At 38.1% G+C, this 27,754-nt stretch overlaps 1 protein-coding gene across 1 annotated transcript; it reads right to left on the bottom strand.

Annotated features, from left to right (window-relative positions):
• Window positions 1-1,789: 1,789 nt before the first annotated feature.
• On the bottom strand, window positions 1,790-27,693 carry SCG5 (secretogranin V). The gene is made up of 6 exons (XM_062619325.1): window positions 27,379-27,693; window positions 26,512-26,744; window positions 14,592-14,741; window positions 11,529-11,641; window positions 6,010-6,063; window positions 1,790-2,482 (listed from the first exon to the last, which is right to left on the bottom strand). The coding sequence occupies exons 2-6, from the start codon at window positions 26,723-26,725 to the stop codon at window positions 2,387-2,389; spliced, it is 627 nt and encodes a 208-aa protein (XP_062475309.1). The 5' UTR covers window positions 26,726-26,744; window positions 27,379-27,693; the 3' UTR covers window positions 1,790-2,386.
• Between the last annotated feature and the right edge of the window lie 61 nt (window positions 27,694-27,754).

Here is a 27,754-nt window from a genome sequence, read left to right on the forward strand (position 1 = left end):
GCGTTTTGATTTCTTCAGCAGGCAGTTCCTGTAAGATGCATCATTGTGTTGTACAGTGTGAGTTTTAAAGACAAAACCATCTCTAAAATGTGCAATTTTTCCTTTGCCTGCTCTGTGCAGAGCTATCATAGACAGAAGGGCAGCTCTTCAGGCCCTGCCAGGATCGCAGCAGCCACCAGGATCCCTGTTGAGGTCAGTTTGCTGCGCTGGATTATCACATCCCCATCCAGGGGGTATAGTGACCTGAAGTGCTTTTAGAAATCAGACATGGGGTTTCTAATACTACTAAGCAAGCAATATTTCTTTGTCCCTCCCTTTTTAAGCCTACTGCTCACTGTACACACATTTTGTTGTGTGCTGATCCTTGGTGAGAGTTTAAAAGACAAAATGCCTTCATGATTGCTTCATTTTTGTGATTAAAATTGATTTTACTGGAGCTAATAAGGACAGAATATAGCTCAGATTACTTTAAAAGTATTGGTAAGACAGTTGAGTGTCTGAAGAAACACATTTCTTAGGAATGGAAGTCAAATCTCTGCCCAACTGGAAGCCTTGTGGCAGCATCCAGGGACTGTCTGGGGGACTAGGTGGAAGGAATGACCATTTTATGGATTCTGAGCCACTGGGCATCAGTGGCTTCTAATTTCAGACTCATGCCATGATATATAGGGGTTTTCCTGGCTTTGGAGACAACCTTCGCAACTCTGTTTAACTCTCAATACCTGTGTGAAGACTAACCAGGAGTGCAAATAAAAAGAGTAAGCTTAAGAAGCTGAAAGTACAAGTTCTCTCGTGTGAACAGCTGGATTACTCCCATCCCATTCTAGGCACTGGAAGCAGAAGGAGCTCTACGACTGACATAAACTCCTCAATTTTCTGTCATGTGTGAGTATAAACCCCACTGCATTGCATACTATTTAGTTTTCTTTTCCAGAACTTCTTTAAAGAGGAAATATGGTGAAAGACATGATAGTTCAGCCTAGAATGTTACGGAGTTTTGCAATCTACCCATAAATGACGTGAGAGGACCGACTCTCTGCATACCTAATCTATGACAAATTACTAAATGCTGGGATAGAAAAAGCAGATGCCATACAGAGTTGTATTTGTGCCACCCTGTTAACTTTAATCTTATGTAGCTAGGACGTCGAGTTTCTGTTAGTTTCTCATCTGTTTTTTTCTAAGGAGTCATCATCATTTTACTGTGTCTGTCTGTAGGACGGGGAAGGAAACTACATTTTTTTTCCCGTAGATCTGAAGTTCAGAGCTGTAAGTGAATACTCTTTTCCATAAGTTCAGTGCCCTATGCACATGGCTTTAAATATTTCATATTCATATTTCAGGTCATTTCATATTCTCATCTTTCAGAAAGGAAGAACTCAGTTTTCTGGAATATAAAAGATTCTTCAGCCTCCAAGGAGCAAAAAAGCAATTTAAGCTTCCCAGAGCCACTTCACAAGCAGGGATAGCTACCAGTGATTAGAGTATCGCATTTTTTTCAGAAGATCATCAACTGTAATGACCTTCATATCCTGGATTTTGGTTCAGAAGATGTTTGTGTTAATAAGGTTGTGTCAACAAGTGTCTCCATCTTCACTTATGATATCCCAGGGACACAGAATTTAAGAACGCTATAGTGCACAAATGCTGCTGTTACTATGACAAAGAACTGTGGGGGGAGATCAATTTCCGCACAACAGTACCACTGATAAGGAAGAAAGATGTGCAAGTGTTCAGGAAAGTTGTGGACATGGAACAATTAAAACTAACAGAAAAATATTCCAGTGGGTAGAGTCAAAAAGCTGTTCTTTAATTTTTAAATTTGCACAGCAATAACAGAGACAAATGAGCCTCTGAAATATTTTGGAAAATGTCACTTTGCAAACCTTGTAGATTGCTTAAATGTTTATTAAAATGGACCAAAAGCCAAAATTCTCTGGGTAAAATAAATACTTTGTCTTTGCTAAGTAACAATATTTGTGAACAAAACATAAAACTATAATTTTCATGTGTCAAACATCGTAGCATTTAAGATTAAATGTTGGAGTCCGACTGGGCATTTTTTTACATCTTCCTATTTACAAGCTGCTCATTAAGACCATTTACCTCACGTTAGCTATTAAAATGACTAACATTTTTAAAGTTTTCTCCATGACTAAAATAAAAACAACAGAAATGTCCTTTTACCATAAATTAACAAAAAGCAGAACCATATTTTTGTTATCTAGGAGAACATACTGTTATAAATACAGCTGTTTTTCATCTACAATTACATAAATAATAAACACGCTGCCATTCACAAGGATTTTAATAGATGATTATATATAAGCAATATTATGTTCTAGCAGAGGATGGCATGAGTTTTCATCATTCATTTTTATTGTACTTATTCAGGACCCTTGTCTTCATCTGAAAACTGTGGAACAGACTTCTTTGCTACAACATTATCCAGTCGCTGTCCTTGCAGATACGGGTTCACACTCTGAAAAAGTTTCAAATTATTTATACTTATTAGAAACAGGGAAATATACAAAAGGTAACTAGGATTCATGGATCTATTTATACATTTCTTATCTGTCAAATACTTGCACACTGAAGAAAAACAAAAAAAAATTACTCCCAGGGAGTAAATCTGAAAGTCAATCAATGATTTGTTTTCTAGTATTTTTTGTGTGCAAGACTTTAATCCTATCCACTAAAAAGCATACAAATGAAGGAGAACAACTGAGAATAAAGGACAGTTTGAATTAAACACTGTCTTTTTGCTCCACTTCTACTTTCCTCAGCTCAGCAGAGAAGCAGCAGCAACAGATCTCATTCCCTAATTCCTGAGGCAGGACGGAACTTGCTTGAAGAGTACAAGTAAGCTTTAGCTTTTTAGGCTCTGATGAATCTTATGCTGGGAGACGAGTTAGATACCATGATACCATTTCTGACCAAAGTCTCTTCTTTAGCCTATCTCTTCTCCAGGAAACCCCTCCTTGCTTCCTCTCTTGATACCAAGATAAAAAAGTGCTGGCACAGAAGCAGAGCCAAGCAAGGGTTTGGCATAAGGAAAATAGCTCTCATACCACTGCCAGAACAAGGGAAGGCTGGAAAGGATATCCCTGGAGAGGGTTTAACTTCACTTTGCACCATGCAAGCAGCACAACGTGAAACTGAAGATGAACAGATCCTGTCTCAAAACTGTTTGGAGATCATAATACTGTAGAATGTCTATACTTGAATTTTATCTGTAGCAATGGAATAAAATGCATTTACTGTAATTGCAAGTATCAAGCAGTTTAGTGGAGCTTCAGAATTAACTTAAATATTATTTACACCCACTTTCTGGCTTGTTACAGTGTCAGTGTAAATAAAATTCAAGTATATACTTTCACAGATATAGACAAAAATTCCAGTGTGCTGGGTTTTGATGCCAATAAAATTTGTTTGCTTAAGGACAAACTATGGAGGAATGCAAATTTGCCTGATTCTTGTCAGGCTGGCTGTATCACAAATATTACTTAGGATATTTCTGTGCTTCTTTCCCCAAAATGTAGGAATTCAAAACTATGGAAAACAAAAGAAAAAATCTCCAACTTTTAAAATAGGCATGAAATATTTATTTTCAAATATCCTAAGTATTTGCCAAAACTTTGGAAAAGATTTGGGGTTTATCTTGTCTTCAAGCTTAAGACCTTGGGTTTCTCCAGGTTTGTAAATGCTATCATTAATACCTAATCATAGCACAGAGCAGCCTTTCTGCTTGCTTCTGTTGTTTTTTGAGTGCTTTGCTTGCTGCAAGTAAAAACATAAAAATATTAAGAACCAAAAATGAATGTGGAAAAATCTTTGAAAACAAAACACTAATTTAATGCTTTAAATTGTTAAAAATAAGACACATGTAAATGATTTGTTTGTGTTTGTTTAAAGAAGTTCTGTTTCATGTTAATTTAGTGAAATTCGTCTGTTGCATAAACTTCTAGGAATTATTTGAAGATTCTTAGGAAGATGAATTGGTCTTTTTTATGGAATGGTACTTGCTACTTTTTGAACTAAAGTGGAAGAGAATGAGAATACAGAAAAATTTGAATTCTCAACTGACAAAAGAAAACACATAATAAAAAGCAAAATTTTTGGCTGATTTCGCTAAAAAATGTCTAATCCTACACAGCTGTGCTGAATTCAAAGTAACATGATTCCCAAGCACCTGCGTGCTCAGCTCGGAGACCATGGCAATGTGACTCAGTGATTACAGAAGCACTCCTGTCATGTCTGGGATAATAGATTCTGGACAGGGCTATGCTCATGCATAGATATTTTAAAAAGGGGAGAACTGCTAGTTAAACTAGTGGTCCCCATAGGCTTGCTTGTTGGGCACTGCAAATGCTGCCAAAAAAAAAAAAAGACAGTAGCAAACAGTAAATACGTACCTTTGCTATTTATACTGGTCATTTGTGTGTATGTATGTTAGTATGTGTGTTTATATGCACACAGAATATACGTTGTTTTGTAGACACCAATAGTGCCTCTGTGACTACTCTGTATCTATAGCATTGTATAGATACACCACAGTTATGTCGTACACATTTGGACAGGACTTTCTTTAAGCTGAAATATGGATATTCTGACCCTAAAGACCAGTCTGTTGCTGGAAGCTAACCTCTCTAACCTCTCTGTCTGTGCAGAAGGGCATGGAGGAGTGGCAGGGACTGCAGAAGGCAGGAGGGGAATCCAGTGATCTTCTTGGTTTCTGGAAAAATACACTCTGATGGTGACAGCTCTCAGTTACCCTTCTGCTGACAAAGCAGAAACTCTGAATTGTTCATTAAAGCATTAGTAATTGTTACAGTACTACTCTCAAAACAATAAAATACTTTAAATTATAATGAATTTACTATTGACATGCCTGTGCTAAGAAAATAAATCTGCTGCTGCTCTAATCCTACTCTAACATGCTGTTCTAGCTATTAATAAATAATCCAAATAACTATTTCCAGAGTAAATTCTACTCACTTCAGAGTGAAAATCAGGTGCCTACTTTTTCCTTTTCTACTAACAAAACTGAAAATCAAACGTAAGTGGGAATCAGATAATAAGCTGAAGATAGATCATTAATTTACAGCTGAACGGTGTTCACTGCCAGCGGTATGTGAATCGGTAAGAAATGAACTCATCTTCTCCCGTTCTAGCAAAGACTTTAGGTTTGAGAGTTAAATAAATAAATGTTTCAGTTATTTTAAACCAAATTTACTCCATTTACAATATAAACTGTGCTGTCATACTTTGAAAGGCTACTTTCTGGCAGACAGCTAGGCTTTCTCTTCTTGTAAAAAAAATACATATATATACCAGCGACAAAGCTGAAGACTTGACTCTGCTTGAGAGTGATTTTTGATAAAAGGAAGCTTGACACTACTAAAAAGAGAGAGGCGATAGTGAGGTGGACTGCACAGAGCTTCTATGTGATACATGGATTGCCTTCCTTTTTCAGGGGCTGAGAGATGAGAATGCCTTCATCTTTGTCTTTCATGCAAGTGGGACACAAAGGCAGGAGTTTAATCTGAGGTAAATCTAAGTACGTAGGTGAATCAAATTACATCAGCTAATTAACCAGTCCCACTGTCATTTACACCTAAAACCATATTCACATGCATGGGTAGTGATAATTAATTTTACCAATATTTTAGTAGGAAACTTAGATTATGTTTTAAAGACATTTAAATAATTTTAAATGGTTTTACGCAAATAGCATAGATTTAAAACACAGCTAATATAATTTTTTTTAAATTAATGCTCTGCATTGAAGCGCATCTTCTGAAAGCAATGAGCTATTTAGAGAAATAGATCTTGTACTCGGCAGACAGTCCTGAAGCTTGCTGTAGTAGTTTATCACAGAGATTCCCTGACTTTACACATTATCTAAGGTATAATGCAGAAGCATTAGACTGACTTTTCAACAGTATGATATTAATTCTTATTAGCTCTCTAAATGATACAGGGGCTGTAAAGCATTTTGATAGTTACCCTCTTTCTTCTTTTTGGACCACCATTAATCTTCTCAAAGAGTAAGTTCTTGCTCTGGAAGGAGAAGAAATGCAGCCATTAAATTTATTACACTTTTATTTAAAAATATATAACTTTTTCTGTTAAATATTACCAAGTTTAGAGGGGTGTGTAATTTTATAGGACCGATAAACCACAAATAAATATTTAGATATTCTTGGTAACATTCTGCAGTTCTTCAGAAGCTGTCACAGTCTTATTGACAATTTAAAAGCCAGTAATTTTCCACTATGTTGCACTATATTATCATCTGTGTTCAGGCAGTAAATGCTTCAAGTACATAACAATATTAACTGGATGCTCCCCATCATGTGATATACGGTATGAAAAAAAAAAAGAAAAAAAAAGGGACAGAAAAAAAGAAAAATAAGAGTGGGAGGGATAGGAAGGAGGAATCCTGCCTCTGATGCATCTTTCTATACACTTGAGGTGACACAAGAACAGAAGCAAAAATATTTGCTTTACAAGGGATTTTATAATTCCTTTTAAAATGGCAATTGGCGTCATTCCTACTGTTTTGTTGTCTTAGCTTATTCCATTCCAGATATCAACACTTCCCAGTGCAAAGCTCTGCTGAAAGGAGTTCAGAGCCAGCTCTTCTTTTGTTTAAGTAGTGCCCTCAATAAAGTCTCTAAAAACCATTTGGTCTATAACTTTTTTAATGGCAAACCTTTTGAAAACTGCCAAAAACATCTTGGCAGAAGAGAAAGTTATGATGATTAGAAAAGAAGAAGAAAAAAAATACAACACAAAAAAACTCTCTGACCATAGTTTACATAAGTGCATCCACATATTGTTGTATTTCATACAAGCAGTGAATTCTAATAAAGTCTGGAATAACACACATGCTCAACACATTTTGTTTCAATTGTGTATTATGAAGAAAAACAAAACTCAACCCTAACCTGAAAATGGAAGAAGAGAAGAATTACATGTATAAAAGCAGAACACTGTATAAACAAGGCCATTAATTCTGCTATAAACAACTGACCTAACATTGATTATATAAATAGAAAGTGTAATTCTAGCGCGAGACAAATTCACCAAACACTTCTATCCTCTCTGCAGCCCTGATATGAGAAAAAACAAACATTTTCAAGTGTTACAATGAAATCTGCCAAAATTGTCTATTTTGTACTTCTCATGTTCATTAAACCCCAAATTCACAAAGCCTATCTCTTGCCCGACCTCAGTTATTTTGTCTGAGTTGTTCCAAAAAGGAACAGAGATGAAGTTGGCCAAGGGAGACATTCCTGACTAGTCATTTATGCAAACTGACTTCGGGAAAACTCCAATTTAACATTTTAAACCTTCAGATGTGTAAATTATTCTATTTATGAAACAAAGCATTGCTGAAGCCTCTCTCTGTAAACTATTTGACCTTATACTTTTCACAGAGGAACAGCATTTCTGAAACTGAAAGAATTTCTTGACTACTGCAGCTAAGATTTCTGTCACTCAGGAAAATTCCTTACAATTGAACTGTTCCTGATCAGAAAGACTATTTTGTTTAGTCTCTTTGGGAATGCTTGAAGAGTGTAACTACTACTTAAGCGCTATGCAGAGTGCAAAGCAAATGAGGTTACGGAGCATGAGCTAAGAGTATTCTTGTGCGGTAACAGCACTCCTGAAAATATGTTCCACTGCGTAAGGGCCCACGCTCATCAGGCACCAAAATTTGCCCCTGAAGTGCTCACCATTCTCATCCATCACTTAGGAGTTGGTAGGACTGAAGGCAGAATTTCTCCAGTTAAAGATACACCTCATATGGAGATGTGCTGCATATGAATTGCTGCTTTCCCCTCGCTCTGGAGCTTCCTTTGCACCCTCCTGGATTAGGCTACTACAGGTTGGGATTTGGGTGGGAAAACCCCAGAAATTAAAATGCTTACAACTAACCAACTAATGTCAGGGAGAGTTACCCTTAGATCTTTCAGACTTCGCTGAAGCTTTAAATCACTGATAATTGGCAGCTCTTTAATCTGGACCTGCACAATTATTAAGCAAAACTGAAAAAGAAAACTGCATTAGCAAGCTTGCATCCTTTCAGAAGGGCTTTTTTTCTGGCAATTTAGTCTTATTCGGTATATCAAGCATGACAATTTTTATTACATCAAGCATATTACACTGAATGAAACAAGCTGGACTGTCTGAAATTGAAGACCTTTCCTAATAATCACCCTTGACATCCAGATATTTGGTAAAGAAGAATTAGTGTTACTCACTGTAACTGAAGTTGGACTAAAATTAAATCTGAGTAACTGGTTTCATGTTTCCATTAAAATTAGGAAGACAGAGATGATAACTTCTTTAACAAGAAGTTCAACTTTGTCAAATATTTTTATCCCTGTTTCCCATTTGCCTTTCTTTGCAGTGTCTTGTATGCCTCCATGTAGCTGATAAGCAAAACTGGCATTATTTCTACCCTTAAAATGAAGTGTTAGCCATTGCTTCAGTAAAAAGAGGTGTTACTGAAAAACACAGTTGCTTTTAATTTTCCATTTGTACTGATACTGGTGTCAGAAACTACAGTTGAATTGCCCTCCTCTTTTTAACCCCTACATGTAGTAGTAGTTAACACTTTGGGTTTCAATCAATAATTTATATATAAGTGGGGTTTAGATTTGTACTGTAATTTGTATATTGTATGCTATCTTTTTGCAAGTCTTTCTGGATGCCAACAGAACTTTTTCAGACTATCTAAAGAGTCAAATTGTAAGACACAGAAAAGGCAGACTCAAATGGAAAGTACTTGTCTCCTGCAAGGAAAAGTCTGAACTGAAGGTAAGAAAACCCCAAACCAACCAACCAACAACATAAATCTTAAAAACTATAGTTACACAATAGGGTATAAAGTTCCAAAAGTTCCTTATCTTACTAGTCCCACTGTCCCCTCTAGGTTTTCCATGTATGAGGAGAAAAAAGAAAGTAAAAAGAGTCTTTGGGCTAGAGAAGAGTATAAGCTAATTATCTCGCCATATAAACAACTTGTTTCCAGGACTTCCCACAAGGCAGCATATTGATATTTGGAAAGTTGTCCCAAAGACATGAAAATTCTTCTTCTTCCCTCTCCTAACCCAGTATACATTTGTTATGATTCATATATTGTATCATCCTATGTATTAGTATTATCTACATGTAATATTTCACATCTACATGGAATCATACACTTTCCTGTACGAGACAGCTTCTAGACTTGTTTTACCCTTATGTGTCTACTATTCACAGGGTACTGCAGAGGTCCCACAGCTTTGCAAGCATGAGAGTCTGTCACCAAAACAAATCAACCAACCTGTTTCTTTGCCATTATTCATGAACGAGCAGGTCTTTTAGTTGTTATTTGTTTTTTTTCCCTGACCTGCTAATGTAATCTGGGTTTTACTGCGGTTACGCTAAGGAATGCATGCTGGCTCCTTGAAAGGACAAGTCAGAGGGAGCTGTAACGCTGCCTCAACCACTCCGTGGCAGGAAAAGGCAGGGGAGAAGCTCCCCCAAGAGCTGTGAGGAGATGCCAGCTCACACGGGTCCAGGAGACACTCTGGCTCCAAGGGCCTCAGACAGTGGTGACAGCCTAGTGCATTCACAGCACGCAGGAGTTCGTGGAAATGCAGTCTGTAAATACACAGCCGTTACAGTCCCTGGGGCGTTTGATCCTAGGCTCTGTCACAGGAGAAGCAGGAATGGGCTGCTAGTGGAATTCTGGTGGCTGGGGGCAGTGGGAGGATGAGGATGCACACAGTCACATGCTGAGCAGCCCGCAAGTTGGCTCTGTTGGTCATTTACAACCTAACCCAGATGACAGTAAGTGATCTAAAAGATCTGATCTACTTTATCTCTCATTTATAAAGCCTCAAACAGCTAATTTTTAGAGTGCTTTTCTGCTCTTATTTTTCTAGAGAGATAAAAATAACAAAACCAGCCATAAAACCAGATATGGTTGTATTTATCTTTTTAACGTGTAATAATATACAATGAGGAGGCAATTGGGGCAATTCTCCTGGATCTCAGCAGAACATTTGCTCATGCACATTACCAGCTGTTTCATCTCTAATTAAAGAGATCTGGAGCTGGCTATGCTGCAGCTAGATATGATTACTGTTTAGTACCTAACAGTCTGTTTTAATCTATGCATGAGTTTTTTCCCCTGAATTAGTAGTGATGGATGGAGAAATGAAAAAGGCCAGTATTCACTAATGATCACCTACAATTTCTTAAGCGTATACATTGCTGATGACAATGCCGTATGTATGCTTGATTCTGAAATATTGCTATAGGCCAAAGATTTACAGAGGTGCTTTTATAGTCTTCAAAATGGTATTATGAAAGTAAATTACTTATGAATAATAAGAAAAATAACAGCATTGTCTGGCATAAATAAGAAAATGCACCATCTGGTGTTTTTAAAATAAAAACCTTTGATGGTAATTACTTAGAATGCAACAAGAGTTTCCAAAATTTGGATATTTGGCATGATTCTCTCTAGAAATTTAGCACTCACATAAGTAATTAAGACTATAAATCTTTGCTGGTTTGATTATGAATGATGAATCATTGTCTCACAATTAAAGCAGGAGTAGAGGCTGCCAAGCATGTCCATTTATCGATATATGCTTAGAGAGCACTGGTTTATGGCAATCTTCAGTTGTTAAAGTGTTATAACAATGTAAAATGAGATTTTGTGATTTGCTGTAGAAGCATAAATTATGATCATTGCTACTGTTTTCTTGGTGCCTGAAGATGGATTTGGGATTGGACATTTGACTGATGTAATCTAAGATTAAGCATCAGACCTCACTTTGGAGCCTTTACCCTTCAGAAATAGTCTAGCTGCAGTTATTAAGGTCCTTGTATGCTCAGAGCAAGATTTTTGACCTTAGTGCAGCTTGCTGTCTTTATTATATGCAATGTGCAAGGTGACAGGTTTTTAATGTCAGTGCACAACCTGAATAGAGGAAGAAGCAGCATCAGTCCTCCAAAATCCTTAAGCCAGAGAGCTTCCTCAGACCAATTTGTTTGAACCAAGATTTTTTAAGGTGTTCATGCACTGTTACACTCCATTTCTTTATTTATTTTTTAATATCTAAGTAGCTGAACAGTGAACAGTCACTGAACCTGGATAATCTTTCAAATTAGGGACCTGCTATGTTTTGAAGCCTTGCACTAAAATCTGGACTAATTTCAATTACATGTTTACTGCAGTTTGAAATGTGGTTTGCTGCACTTATCAAGCTCATACACAGTTGTTGTGCTTTGGGACAGGTAATGAGAGAAGGATTTCTACTTTCTATTTTTATGGGCTTTTCACCAATCAATCAGTCATTATTCCTATATTTTTAAGGCCAAGTCCATCTTTTTAAGAAGTTTCCCTTAATTTTTCCAGCAGTAAGCACAATATTCTCCTTGTGGTTTCATAGTATCCCATGCAGCAGACAATACGCAGTTTCACATGCCACAAAAATAATCACGCAGCATGTACTTACCCACTTGCCCATGTTGGGATAGTCATGCTCTGGATCAAAAAGGTGTTGGTGCAATTGGTATTCTCTGCTGAACTCTGCTGTGTCTGGGGTGTTTTCTAGACATCCATCATCAACTGCAAAAGTATGTTAGAAAGCACTATGTACCACATTAATCAACAAACTTCTTTAATGCAACTATGCAATCAAAATAAAAAACAAACCAAAAAACCTGGATGACTAGAAAACATCCGATTATTTTTTTAAAAAAAAGGAGTTTGTCAGGATATATTTAATTAAAAAAAAAAACAACAAAAAGAAAACCAAAACCACAACTTCATGAGACTTCGAAACTGAACAAATTTATTTTCCCAGCTCTCCCACTCTTTTCTAAATTTAAAACAAAAATTCCTTTTAAATTAGTGATTGAACTTGATTTTACATAGAACTGCATGTTATTCTGATTCAGAAAGGATTGGATCCTCTTTTCATTTTTAAATGCCTAAAGGAAGCTTTAGAAATTGTTTAGGCAATACTTTTGAAGCTCATGGTAAAACAATGCTGTGAGCAAAACAGAATTTCCTTCACTGAGCAGCTCTTCATGAATTCCATTTCTGGTTTGCTACTTTGTTCAAAATGGCTGAAAATCATTTATGCATCATAAAAGCTCATAGAAATGCAATGTGGCAGAAGTTTTATGCTGAAGACTCTTCTGCAGATTTGTAAGTATCTGATGGGTCCAGAAACCTCCTTTAATCACAGTGGATGGTTTTGCAGACAGTGTCACTTCAAGGCCAATGCCCTTTAAAAATTTTTTAACCAAAAAAAAGTCATCTTTGGATTAAACAAAGATTCAGTGACTTGAGGCCAGAGTAGCTTTTTGGATACAGTCTGCTTGTGGACCTCCCTCTGCTTTGTCAACATGGGGAGCTTGCAGTCCTAGTTCTTCTCAGACATACCCCCAAGGAGATCCTACCATGGAGCATGACGCTGGGCATCCAAACAGCTACATCTGCCAGAACGCAGGCACTCTGGAGGGGACACCTGTGAACTTTCTTTTCCGTACTTGTGTGATCATCATGTAAAAAGATCTGCAGATGGATTATCTTTTTTCCCTTAGATGTGGGAAACAGTAGACTTGACTTAAAAATGAGTTGATTTAATGACCTGAGGAGGTTATTCTAAGTGCAAGAGATCCTGCTTTCTCTCCTTTCTCCTTAAAACAGGAGGAAAAAAATTTCCAATAGGAAACAGGGGAAACCTAACCACAGTGGTTAAACAACTCAGAAACCATTAAACTTGGTCACAAGCACTTAAAAAATATTTCAGTCTCAGCAAGGACAAGGTCATTGCAAGAGAGAAGCAGGTGACAACAGAAATGTGGCAGATTTTCTCAGAGCATCTGTGTCTTTTTGGTAGAAAACACAAAGGGCAGCTGGACATGTGTGTCTTCTGTGACTGCTAATTCAAAAGTCTTCAAGCTCAAGTGCTCCAGGCTTACGTATTCCTGCTGTGGAATGTGCATATGTAGACAGTGACTGGAAAAATTGTTTTCCATTAAGCAAATCCACAGACCTGATTGAGGAAGGCCTCTGGTAATTTGTATGCATAATACAGTCACCACTTGAATTTCCATTTAAGGCTCTGAAAAACATTTTACTCTAATCCTAGTAGATACTATCTTTACTCCCAGAGTACCTACGACAGAGCCATTTATCCTAGCAGGCAGCTCTTCCCTGTGAATTCCCCCTGTGTTCAGATCTGACTGTATTAGCGTAGCTAATAGCTAATAACTTTTATTTCACCTAAGAAAGAAAAATTGAAGGGATTTTCAAATACGTTTCTCTGGATGTCAGGTTTTAAATTTATTTATCTGATCACTAACAAGTCTAATGGGCAAGCACAGAACTTACTTAGAAAGTCTCTGTATGTTATGTGTGTGAGAAAACTTAAACCCATCATTTGCCACCTGTCAGGCAACAGCTATATTGAACAAAATGGAAGATTAGATATTTCAGAAGAGATGCAGGCATCATCACCAAATGGGCTGTAATAGAAAACAGTAAGGGAGGACTATTCAAAATCTTGTCATATTTTTGAATGAAATATAAAAACACTGTTTGCAAAACTTTTCATGTCTTTTTTTTTATCAATTCTAAGCTACTTAGAACTTTTTTAAATAAGAATACAGACAACTGGTTTGCATTATCCTAATAACATAAAAGAAGACTAAACAGAAAAGATTTTTAAAGGATCTCTTAGCTCACGAATGAAAAAAATGAGAAAAATAGAGTGCTCATTCCTAGTTCCAGCTCCCAAGGCAGCCAATGGGTATTTTACTACTACTTTCAGAACTGGAAGTCATTCCTTGGCTCAAGTAACAGGGAAAAGATCAATTCCCTTAGGATATGCCTTTATCACGCACATGCAGTGCTGCTTTCGACATCCTTCAACACAAGCCACCCAAGCATGGCTTGGAGTATGCACAGCTGCAAGCTGAGGGATGCACTGGTTATCTCCGGTACGATACTGCTCCGCACTCCAAGGCTGCACTGCTCCTCTGCCAGAGTGACCCTATGTGCAGTGCGCTGGAGTATGTCCACGTCGTTCTGTTTCTTGGCGCAGATGCACCCTCAGTGAGCTATAAAGCCACATGGACTGGAGCCAAAGTATCTTAAATATTGACTTATGCTCTGGATTGGAGATCAGGGCAGACAGTTTCATTCCTCTTGGCACAAGGAAAGTCTCTAAAATAAGGGTAAATCTCATCTGTACAGAATGATAACTTTTTTCAGGGGCCAGCCTAAAAATGAACTCCCTCAGGAACAAAACACTATAGTAAATCTCACTATCTTCTACTCCAAGATGATTTCTTCCACCTGACCTTCTCTAGCACTCATACAGCAATACAGAAGGTGCACATATTAACAAAAAAAAAAAAAAAGCTTATCTAAAACACCTGGATTCATCAACAGTTCTGCTCCTTGAGAACGGAAGAAAACACCCACTGCTGATCAACTGTTGTACTACTTAGTACAGTGCCAAAAGACTGAAAGAGGTACGGTGAGAAGGCCACAGCAGAATTACCTGTTTTTCCAGTAGGGCAGGGATTTGGAGGGTCAGGATATCCTTGGTCTTCACTGAAATCCTTCGGTACATTATCTCCTGTCAGCTCAGCTACAATGTTTGGGATATTGCCATAAGGACCCAAGTGCTGGAGACCCTCATGCGCACCACCTAGCAAAGATGACATACACACACAGTCTTCTTACAAGATTAAAAGTGTAAGTGCTTTCATAGCTTCAAGTAATCCAAACTTTAAAATACATGTACAATTGTTATAGAGACAGATCCAAGTTTAGATTTCAAACATCTCTTTTAGAAACATAAATCTGTGAACTAAATTGGATAACTTCGGTAATGAAAAATGAAACTAGGAAACAAAATCAGCCAGTTATCATTAATCTTAGGGTTATGTTTCTTCCATAACTATTTATGTTACAGGTAAGAAAATGCAAAGAAAAAGAAACATGAGACAGTAACAGAACTTAACAGATTTACAGCACAGTCATCTTCAGTCACCAATACCTTTACTGTTCATTGTAGCAACTAATAACTGAAGAAGATATGGCAAGACAGCACCATGGCAAAAAGACAGTTAACGACACTAGAAAAATAATGGCCATTTGCACAGCCTAGAAATACATCAATGAAGTCATGTGGGGGACCCAAGGTATATCGAATTTGCTTGTATAAACTACAAAAATTATTTCTAAATCAAACTATTTCTTAAACACCAATTTCAGTTTCCTGCAGTAATGGTGAAAAGTGAGTAAGAGTCCATATTGCTGATTAGAATTCTTGTGCAGGTATACTTACACAGTGGTCATTATGGTATGAAACATCACATGCAGTGAATTTTATACTTTTACTTAACAGATCAGGCCTAGATGCAGGCTTTTGTATTTGCCTGCATATACTTGCATGAAGCACCATCACTGCAGGATTACGACAACAGCAGGCATGTAATAACATTACATATCACTATATGTGTTATTATAAAACTATGTGCAGGTTTTATAACTCGGTGGTGGAGGACACAATGGGTGATGGGCTTCCTGTTCTTGGGCAAACACACATGGAGGTGGTGTGCAACAGCCTTCTTCCACACATCTCAGCTTGGGCGCCTTGCCTTTGATAAGCAGGGTCTTCCACTAAAGGTTTGGGAACCAAACTCAGGCCATTCTCTTTATATGTCTCTCTACAAATATTTATCTGCTGCAGATCTTTTCTGCACGAATTACTGGCCAAATGCATCGACAGGCTAAGACCCAGCTGCTTGCGGAGTTTTGCAAATACTATTGTACAGTATTCTTTTGAATTCCAGTCAAATAAAAACTTCATTTCAAGCATGCTCTTTTCCTCTGCCATAAGACAGCCACCACACACGTTGCAGAAATAGCTAATATAGTTATTGAGTTCTGAAATGGCTGTGTGACAGCAACATTTTTTAAAAACCTTATATAATGAGGGATAACAACATACAGTCAACATATAAATTTCACAAAAAATGAATGAGAGGAAAAGGAATTTGAATGATTGAAAAGTGGGAGTTTAAGAGTGAACACAGACACAACTGTTTGGGTAAATAGGATGATCACCATATTATCACCAAATAGTCTTATTTACATTTCTATAATTTTCATAGGTCCAGAAGATTGGAATAAAGATTCTGAACATGAAAGCTGCTCCAGAAGAAGCATTCAAGTACTCCTGTTCCAACTTACAATAAATACTACCAGTCTAAAGCATCTTTTATACAGCTAGGCACTGTAAGATAACATAACCCCTTTCAAAATTGCTAACATAAGGCAGTTTTGAGAAATTCTGTACTCATTTCTATGTTTAGAAGTAGCAGGTGAATGAAATCATCTAAATTTTGTATATAATCAGTTGGAAGCTGACATCAAAGTACCAGAAGAAAGATAGTCTATAAACATATGTTTCAATTTTATTTGCACAATGGACTAAAACCTAATCAGCATGCTAATTTTCCCCCTCAAGTACACATTTCTTATTTTGTAATGCAATGTTGAAGGAAAGTTTCATAGATATGTAACAAACATAAAAGTAGCCCTATAAAAAAATTTGCATCTCTGTCACATGCAGTTTTTCCCTTGTAGCTGATCATGAGACCTGGTACTAAAACCACAATAGCGTTATACACACTATGAACTGTACTATGTATTTACAGTCCATAGTCAACACAAAGATGGTGCTTGTAAGAACTGCGTAGATTCACAATAACACTATGGGGATGAGGCTAAAAAATGTATAACATACATTTAATCTAATGTCATTTAATCTAACATCTAATGTATACCATAAAATATTTCCTTTGTACTGAGCCCCTTCACATGAAGATTGATTGCATATACGTACTTAAAAGCATCAGGTTATGATTGTGCTGTAAACTATAGAACCACATAATCAATACGTGTTTGAACATCCTGTATACAATGTGGTTCACTATAGGACAATCCATCAGATAGAAGCATATCTATGCTTGCATGTGGTGCAGACCTCTTGGCACCAAAGCTCCATCCATAAAGAAAACAGAGGTACTTAGCAGGCTCCAGTGTGCTATATATACATCTAAGTTTAAACTGACTGCCAAGAATTCCCTTGACTGAGCACAAAACAATCTTTTTATTTTAATATAAAGGATTGTTTCCTTTAGGTATAAATGTCCAGGATCATTTAAGGGTTTTTCCTTTCTTTCCAAGAGTATAGACAATAGCACCTGCTCTGGTGCCATAATTTAGCACACTTTAGTAAAATCACTCAAGTAATAGCATTATACTCAAGTGATGGCATTTGCAAAGCCCATTCCTTATAAAATCTGATAAATAGTGCACTCAGTAAAGACTGCAATAATAGAAAAAAAATGCTACGAATATACCAGATAGGGATATTGTGTACAGTAATTCACAAGCCATATTAGTTTTGGTATGGTAATGTTACTGATTTGAAGAAACATACTAGGATTAAATACGCTGCAGCTACCAGGTCAAAATACTGTGATACAAACATGTACAGCTACAAATATGGCACAAAGTGGTTCTCTTGAACATCCTGTCAGAGACTGAAAGAAAAAGATGACTAAGGAACTTCTTGTAATTTGCTATCCAAGGGAAGCATGAGAGACACCATTGTTAAAGTATTTGAAACTGGACTGGCAAAAATACAGAACAGTACAGAGAACATGCCTGTACTGAGAAAGGATGAATAGATAAATCTATTTTTTCCCCATCTCTCCTTACTTCTTCTATGAACTGGCTTTTGTGTGCTACATTTTGGCAAAAAATCCTCCAAACCAATCAGCTCCCTTTCACGTGTGGGATTTCTGTGTGAGAATGTAGTGATTTTACATCTCTACAGGATAAACTAGAAGTTTAAGCCGTTTGGACTGAAATCAGTACTGTCATAAGTAAGATTTGGATTTCATTTAAAATATATGCACCAAGTACATTTAACCATCTTCAGGCACTGGTCTTGAACTGCTGCAGAGTGGAAAACAAAAATGGAACAATGCACCCCTCCCCTTTCCTATAATTCTAGAAAATCATCTAACTAATTGCTGTTATCACCTCAATTAGAGATACCTGGAATGACTAAAAATTTAAAGTGCTCATATTTTAGCTCATTTCCTTGTAGAATCAAGACTGTTTCTATGGGTGGGAGGACAATATGGCGAATGGTTTTGGAGAAAAGGGGGGGAGAGAGAGAAAGAAAACACAAAGAGCAACTAGTTCCCTGCCAGTATTGAACATTCCCCTGATCAAACACATCCAATGGAAATGCTGTTAGTCCACTGAAATTCTAGTTGCTGCTACCCATCTACTGGTAGCATAAAGAACAACTGACACAAATCTGCTCTCAGAAGCAATCCTCCACATCAAATACAAACAGGTAATGCTGCCCCACAAGAAGAGTAATTTTAAGAAAGTCAGTGAAAATAGATTTTCAGAGTGTGAAATTAGTGCAGAACATGTAAAGACAAATAATAAGACAAATCTGCCTTTCAGTCTGATTGGAACCGTTTCCCACATCATGGTGTAGATAGGAGAAATTCAGAAAAGAGGTGGTTTGGCCAATGATGGCTAGGAGATACAAAGTAGAATGGAGTATGTGCATATGTTGTGAGTAAATAAATCCCAGATCTCAAATTAAAGCTCCTTTATACATAGTCATGCTAGATGCCCTAGTTTTCATATTTTTGCTCTTAAACATAATGAAGTGGATTCTTAAGGTGTCTAAGCCCTTTTCAGACGCACAGAGGAACACTCCCCCCAAGTAAGATCTGCACTTCTTATGATCTTGAGCTATACAAACTCTAAGCAAATACGAGCTGCAAGCGAAGCCTGGTATACCTTATCCTATTTGTGTAAGATTCTTGAGGGAGTAAATAGATATTAATCAGAGAAGCAATACCACCTTTGCTGCTTTGCAAAACCTTTTGTTAACCCAGACTCTTAGTTCTTATCACTGCAAAAAATACATTTGCATTTCATTGGACAATACAAGGAAAAAGTTCTTTACTGTGAGGGTGGTGAGTTGCCCAAAGAAGTGGTAAACACTCCATCCCTGGCAGTGTTCAAGGTCAGGCTGGAAGGAGCCTTGGGCAACATGCTCTAGTGTGAGGCGTCCCTGCCCATGGCAGGGGGGTTGGAACGAGATGATCTCAAGGTTGTTTCCAACTGTTCTATGATTCTATGATTTACCTTATATCACTAAAAGCTTTACAGTCCAAATGTGATTTCTCCCATGCGTCTTCAGCTAGCTTCATCCTGGAGTCCTATCCTGGTTGCTGAGATGGATTAAGATTAAGAAATAAGAGGCACTGAAAAAATCATGAATTATCACTTTTCTCTATTCCACAAAAGGAATAGAGATTCTCTATTCCACTTTTTCTCTATTCCACAAAATTATCACTTTTCTCTATTCCACCCAAATAAGACAGTAGGAAAGGAGAAAGAGCACAGGAGAACCAAGTATGGAAAAATGCAAACCTAGCCAACTTCCTTAACCTTTCAAGATCATGCCTCAGGAAACCCAAGAAAACTACAGCTATACATACTCAAGCATCCCAGATTCCAGAGTCAGCTTGTCTTCTTAATGACACAGTTTCTTAAAGATTAATTTTCTTTTTTCTCTGCAGAAGGACAAATTCTTTTCAATGTGTTTTGTTTTCTAAAGCCTTAAGCACACACATCATACAATTACTGACCTTGTTTTCAGTGAGTAATTCCATTCTATCCCATATTTTAATTACAAACAGTACAAATACGTAAGATACTAAATGCTTTTTTGTGAAATCACAAAGTAATGCCTATGCCTCTCTCACAACAAATTTATAACATTAGCTTATATACCATTATTATTCATTATTCAAATTGCACACACAAAAAAAGATCCAGCAGCTCACTGTTTTCCTGACAGAGCAAAACCAATCTCTTCAGCCTTCCTTGGTTGAGCAGCCCTCTCAGGGACTATATTAGTTTGCCCTTCAGTCTGAGCAGAAAGCTTTTGCACTTCACTGCATGGATAAGCTTACTTTTTACAGACACAGTGCAACGTGCAGCACGCAGCAATAGGCCCCCTCTACCATGCTGACTTCCAGCTGCCATGCATCAGCAGAGTCAAGGGGAAGCGAGTCAAGCACACACATGGTGTGTTATGGTAGCTGCCATAACATTAGCTTTCTAATGACCACGTGTGCAGTGCATGGCTGTATGGAACCAGGCAACAAAAGGAAGCAGGTGACCTACTTTATCCCACATGGGATGGGACACTATTTCAGTCCCATAAATGTAAGTGTGCCAATGAAAGACCGGAGGACTTTATTCACTGTTATTGACACCGGCTACTTGAGGAGTCCAGATGCTCTGTCAATGTCAGCAAACTCACAGTTAAAGAAAAATGCTCCTTTTGCACCTATAACATGAAGCATGGGGGCACCAGAATTGTGAGGAATTGGATCGTGTCTTCTATCTACCACTCCACTGAACTTCACAGTTTTCCTGGTCATTTCCCCACTCATATTCATTCAGCTCTATTTCCCATGCAGACGGCTCAAAGTCCCAGCTGGCTCTTCAACAGAAGTGTTTAAAAGCTTTGCATGCCTGTCTGACAGCTGCCACCAGGATGGACTACCCCAGGCAGCCTCACTATGAACAATCCGAGTGTTGGGCTACAAAGCTCCCAAGTCTCTGCTTTGGTGAGTTGGTATAACCTCACAACCCCAAAAGCAGAGTCAAGATGTGGTTTCTTTTGCACTTGAACAAAAACGTTGCCACATGATGAAGACGCAAGAGAATGGTGAGATGAAGAGCTCCGCCAGGTAAGACCAATGCTACTCTTAGGTGGTGCAAGAGGTACTTGGGCCAGCTAACCTGCGGTACTACAGCATCCCAAGGGGAGAAACCAGCTTCTTCCTCCCTTCTGTTCAGTGGCTGAGAACATTCCTCTTCTCATTCATCCTTGCAGCAGCTGAGAGGACACTGCTGAAAGCACGCACGACAGGAAGCACAGAGAGAATAGCTCTGGAAACCTTGGGAGCATGCCAGAGATCCTATCTCCTGCACACGACACCACAATCAAGAAAAGCAAGAATCTCTTCTTTGTCTAGACTTCCAAAATATCTTTCCATAGAACCAAATAAATTTTCAAAACTTCTCTTACTGTATTTAAAATTCAGATGGAAGCAGGGGAAATGTACATAATTTTGAGAACAGTTAGAAAAAGGTACAAATCCTAACTAAGGATTATTTTATGCATATGAAAGACAAGCAGGGAAAAAAATCAAGAGCTCATCATAATTTGCCCAATATTCAGTGGCAGATTTTTAAATTCTTATGGACCATATTCCATTGCTAGATAAAATTTTACAGTTTCATTTTAAATTTCTACATAGCATCTGCTAACACTAGAAAACAGAAGTACTAGAAAGCATGAGACAATACAGAAGCTATCATATTCCCTCCTCTCCTCAGGTTTCTTACCTCTCTTACTGAATTATTTCCCTCTAGTAACATGTAAAAAATAAATTAAAAATGCTACAAATCCCATTCTAATTGGTTAGCTACCTGTAAGTAAGATAACCTACTTAATTCTAAATCCCTACAGATCGGCCACCTTTCTTCCCTGTAAGGGTTCCATCTCAAATGGCTTTCACCTTTGATGGCATCCTTAAAGATAAGTCCCCCAAGTCAGAACCACATGCAAATAACAGATCTGGACAGAAAGAGGGTTTAATGCACTTTTCTTCTTGCACGTGCCATTGACTGACTTCTCTGACAAGCACATTAGTTTGGAGAAATTTCCCTGCCTCTCCCCAGACACACCAAGGAGACAAGAGCAGTGTCTACGCACCTGCTGAAGCACCAGGGCATTGAGGAAGGCAGTTCCTGAAACTGAGAAGTGGCAGAGATCACAGCGGTAACGACCACTGCCTCCACTGGATCTTGCCCTTGCTCCTCAAGAGGGAAAGCTGTCAAACACCTCGAGGTAACATGATACCACCTCCACATGGCAATACAAACACCCATTTTGCTTTCTTATTATTCACTGCTTGTCATGGTTTATACATTCAAATGGAAGCATTACGGGCCAAATTTTCAATCGCTTCTCTTTGTTAAAGAACAAACAAAGGCATACTGAGTCATTATTTTCCTGGTTTTGGAGTTACAGGTATAATCATTTCATATTTTCTTCACAGAGCTGTGCCATACCACTTAGATAAAGAAAACTCACTGTAAACCACCACAGTTGTTTGGCAGTGTCACCAATTTTTAAATTCAGGGGTTATCATTTGAAGTCACCTCTCTTATGACATGTACCACTGCCTGGTACTCAAATTCTGGTTACATTTGACATTACAGTTTGGGGAATAAAATACAAAGAAAACAATAGGGATTCTTAGTCAGACCCATACAAATCCAGATGTCTACCGTATTAATGGATGAAAAGTGAGGCTTTACCATTCTCATTTTATGTTACAAATTTGAGATGTTCTATTAAATTCTGAAATAATATTTTCTGGGCTATTTCAGTAATTTGCAAAATAAAAAAAAAAACAAACCCAAAAACCAACCAACCAACCAAACACACCCCCCACAACTGAAAGCAGAGACTAGTAGAGTGATATTGTGGTATGATTTTGTTTGTTAAATGTCAGGCCTGTAATGCAGCATTAGACTGAGATCACACGTGCTTCAGCAAAAGCAGTCCCAATGTGCATGTTAATTTACATCCTAAGTACAACAAGACTTTCTCTATAAAACAGGTGCAGTAATCCAAACCCCAAATGATCGTGTGGTCTCTCTGCACTAAATTGACATGACAAAGTGGCCCTGAAGCAGCAGAAGGTCTGCCCAGCCCTATGGCAAGTTGCCAGCCCAGGGACTCCATCACTGCTACCCTAGATGCTGGCACAGCAGATGTAAACTAGAGCAAAGAGGATGCAGCCATCACATTGCCATACTTGCCGACCCCAAACATTATACTCCCATGTGTCAATGCTTATTACTTCTAGTCACCCAGTGAAGTCCAAATATATTCAGGCATAAGCACAGCACACTCTAGCCCAAAAGCAATGGAGTGCAAACATAATTTCTGTACCACTTTCACTGGGTACATTCATAAGCAAAGTTTTGGCAACTTTCTAATAAGATTTTACTGTTCTTGCAGGAAACAAGTAGCAGTTCTGTAAGTATGTTACAGGCCAGACAGCAAAGTAACCCGGCACTTAGTTTTCTTATTAGGAAAATGGAAACAAAATAGACATTAACACACATGAGTAATTGCATAATTTTACAGGGAGTAAAACTTTCATGCAAAGCGCTATTTGTACAGTCTGTGCTGACAAGTCATTAACTACCAGTTGTTAGAAGAAATATTAGCATAATGTTTCAGCCTCTTTTGACTTTAACAGTCTCAATCAGGCAAACAGTAACTAACTTCTTCTAAATCAATAATCGGGTATGTATTTCCTTTCAAAATAATCAAATAAACCTTAGCCTTTTCTCAGCAGCTATAAGCAGGGTCTGAAGGAAAGTCAAAAGCATCCCAAAGAGGCATAATTATTTTCTCATTCCTACAAACAATTAGGATTTAAGACACATCATTTAATGTTGTCACCGAGGCTGACAGCATTACAGCTCTTTTGCAGCTCTGGGCTGTCATGCCAGCACTTTCATCAACCATCATCTTGTTTGAAGTATTTTTAAGAAATAAAAACAAAACAAACAAGCCACCCAAGAGGTTTTCCGTTGTACTGAATTGTACAGAAGACAATGAGAATGTAAGGAGATCATATTTGCAAGAAGAAAATAAGACCACATTTCCCATTAACAAGTGAATTGCTATGAACTGCCCAAGCTGAGCTAAAGGTGCCCCCATGCGTTTAAGTGAGGTTTCACTGTTCTCCCAAGCTTGGCTTAATAGTCCTGAAAGCCGCATTACACATATATTCCTTCGCCCCTCCTCCCAAGAAAACCCTTTAAATATTGAAATAAACTTACAAGCATGCAAGGGAAGAAAACCAAAAAACATGTGCTCTCTAACTCAATAAACCCCCTGACAGGCAGAAAAAATAACTTGTATATTTTTGAAATGTTGAAGCTATTTCCTTATGCTATTCCTTTGTCCTCTATTGACACAGATACAGTCTCCTTCGTGTTTATAGAAAATCTGAATGTAGCCCAGTGGTGCTTGTACAGTATTTTAGTGAGTAAACGACTAAAGAGTAACTACAGAAACACAGCTACTCAACAAAAATTCATTTGCTTTTCTATTTTTTCTGCTCTTTTTGTAAGTAGCGCTAAGTTACTCTACAATAGTTTTCTGAAAAGACAAATTAACAAGGAGAGTTAATATCAGAGAAATTAAAGTAGTTAACATGGGTTTATTTTAGGAATCAGGATGTGAAGAAAGAAAATCTATTAACTGGACAGCAAAAACCAGCTGCCTCTAAGATACCACCTCGGGTGTTAAAAACATCCTCACTTGACACTCATCACGAAGGATCTGTTTGGCTTCTGCATGCTTACATGCCATGCACTATCTGCTGGCTGCGATACCCAAGTGCAGGGAATCAGCCAGCAAACTCCCATTTTTGTGACATATTTACCCCGTGAACTGCTTCCAGACAGCTAACAGAGCCCTGGCAAGGGAGAGGAGCTCAGGCTGCTGCTGCACTTCCCTACGGGCTCTGTCCTCACCAGGCAGCTCTCGTTGCCACCAAGAGAGGGGAAAGCCACACCACTCACACTCCTCTGGACTTCCGACCTCCCCGTGGGTTACACACAGCTTGAACTACACTGGAATTTCTTGGTGGATTAAACTCTTTATCAGGCATTTTCTAGACTCTACTCCTATTTCAGCAGCTTGACCTGAGGTAACAGGTAAATTGACAAATGCAAAGGGAAGGAAAAATAAAAACAAACAAACAAACATGTATTTCTGGATTTCAACACAAGAAAATGCAGCAACTTCTTTCAATTAACGAGCCATACTTTTTCTATCTATCAATAAGAAATCTGGTCACTTAGGAAACAGAACACATGAAAAGTGTTTATCTTTCAGTTGTCTTTGGTACAGAGCAAGTTTGTGACTTCACTTACTACAGCCAAGGCAGCCCTAAGCATGTTTTTATTTTTCTGTGGGACCGGGGCAGAATAACCATGTATCATTCTTTGCAAGTTATCCATCATGTGGTTTTTAGCATTTTAAAGTCAAAATATGATTAACATCAGAAAAGACATAAATAGCTGAGATGGAAAATGGGCAAATTAAGAAATATGCTTATGAACTAACAGCAATAGTATTTTTTGATATATGAAATTAAGATCTTACTCAGCTGGAAAAGTTTATTATAACAATCACTTAGATTTGCAAACATTTTATTATAACCAGGCTGCTAGTATAAACTTGTCTATATTATGTCTCCAAATTCCAAAGCAAGAAGAATTAATTTTTCCCAGCAGCACCTTGTTTGCAAGTGTACATATACAGGTGAAATCTTGGCCTTTTCAAAATCAGTGGTACTTCTGGAGTCCTGGCTTGGCTGAAGCTGTTGTTACCTGCAACTATCAACACTACCAGGTCAACTCTGCTGGGGCAATTTCTGATGAAAAACATTTTGTTAACTAAACCAGTTTTCTGTAGGAACACACTAAAATTATTAAACTCTGATTGATAAAGGTTTTTTAACGCTGAGATTAAATAACTGGTCAAAATCAGAAACAGATGTACTCCAGAACAGGCAATGGGTTGATTATGAAGATGCTGGCAAGGGATGAACCAGGTTTTAAACTGTCTGCTTTGGTCACTGCAACCTAGAGTCCAATAAATGGCTGGAAGTCAACCCTCCTAGCAGCTTAGAATTGCTCATAACAGGAATTTCACACCCAATTTTACTTTCCACTAGTTTCAGGTAAAAATTTCCAATGAAGGCAGCACCTCAGAAGAGTAGCTAGTGATTTATAACTTTGCCATGATGGTATTTGGGATGAAAACTCTATTTTGCCTTGACATATTCCAAATATTGTTAAACTTCTTTCTTCCCTTCCCCCTTAGTTTTCCCTTCTATTATCTTGTATATTTTTTTAAGGACTTGCACACCGAATTATTAGCCAGTATACACATTGCTGCAGAAGTTTAGCAAACCCACTGTTTTGAGGTACTAGAGAGCAAATGCTTCTAAAACAGTAGAATTTCTCTACAAAGCCTGTACATTAAAAAAATACACCACTTCTTCTGCCGAAATCATTACATTATGGAAGGTAAAAGATGGATGATGATTTTAAAATAAAGATCGCACAACAAAATGGTGGAAAAGTCCATGGTTTTAAGCTCAGGATATTTTGCATCTATATGCAAACCAGCAATTATTGCTAAAAAAATATTATTAAATTAGTCATAACTCAAAGCAGAAATTACCTACCTTCAATGCTCTGTGGACCAACCAGATTCATAGCCTGGTGTGCTGGATATTCTACCCGGGGTCTGGCAATGCCCAGTTGCTCCATAACACCATGGAGGAGCCTCTGGATATCTGCTTCAGAAACCCTGTCAGGAGTCCTAGGGCTGTGGCTAAAAGCTGAAGCCAATCCAAATGCCAGCAGAAATACCATGTTACAAAGCAAGGCAGGTGTCATTCTGGCAGCCACTTTTATCCTGTGAAAAAGAAAGGAATTTGATTATAAATGATAGTGGGGAAAAAAGTCCAGTACGCATGCTGGAAATAACCTCTGCTCTTACTACCATACACAAATGTATACTACCGCACAGTCTACTACCACAGCTTCTAGGGGCAGCTGAAAATCTAGCCAGTGGAAAACCGGAGGAGGAGCAGGGCTAGCAGGGTGGATGGGTTCTTCTCTTCTAAAAAAAAAAAAAAACAAAAAAAACAGTAGCAAACCGCAGAAACAGATTTTCTGATTTGTGCTTGCCCACAGCATTCATTTACAGTCACGGCAAACAAAATGGGTCCACTGTTTTATTTAACCACACATGTCCCCTCCCGTTTATTCTGTTTTATAAAGTCTGAGCTAAAAGCAAAAAACTCTTCATCCTGGAACTGTGTTTTCCAAGCTCTGAAAAATTAATCACTCGAAACTGCTGAACAATCTGGATTATGTTTTATTGGTACCTTAAGACAAGGGGCTGTCTGCTTCATATGCATCATCTTCCCCGCCTGCAGCAAATAGCTTTCATTTTTGTTCTTTCACTAAATGGCTGCGCAGTATAGTTTATTTGGGCAAAGAAAAAAAAAACAAACATATATATATATATATCAAGCACCACTTACTATGCTCTTTGAGAAGCTGAATTTTAACCAGAACGCTTGTTTCTTAAAACTCCGTTTCCCCTCGCATCAGAGAATAACTGAAATGCATCACTTCCAATCTCTTGAATAAACAAAAATCCTTGCGGTCCCCCTTGCCTTCCTTAAAAAACACACAGCTGCCCGATATCTGCACGCCAGACGTTTAAAGATGCTCCACTGCTCCCGCCACCCCACGTAACGCACCTGAAAACGTCTTCGAAACAAAAATGGCTGAAAGAGCCAAGGCTGGAAATACTCCCAATACGCCAGTGCACGGCTCCACCAGAGCGCAGCACAGCACACCCCACATCGCCCATCGCGCCCTATCCGCCTGTGCCGCAGAGCCCTGCACGGGAGT

Source organism: Pezoporus occidentalis, unplaced genomic scaffold (assembly GCF_034315485.1).
Source record: "Pezoporus occidentalis ecotype Australia unplaced genomic scaffold, CSIRO_AGI_Poc_V1 ctg21, whole genome shotgun sequence".
Taxonomy (NCBI): Eukaryota; Metazoa; Chordata; class Aves; order Psittaciformes; family Psittacidae; genus Pezoporus; species Pezoporus occidentalis.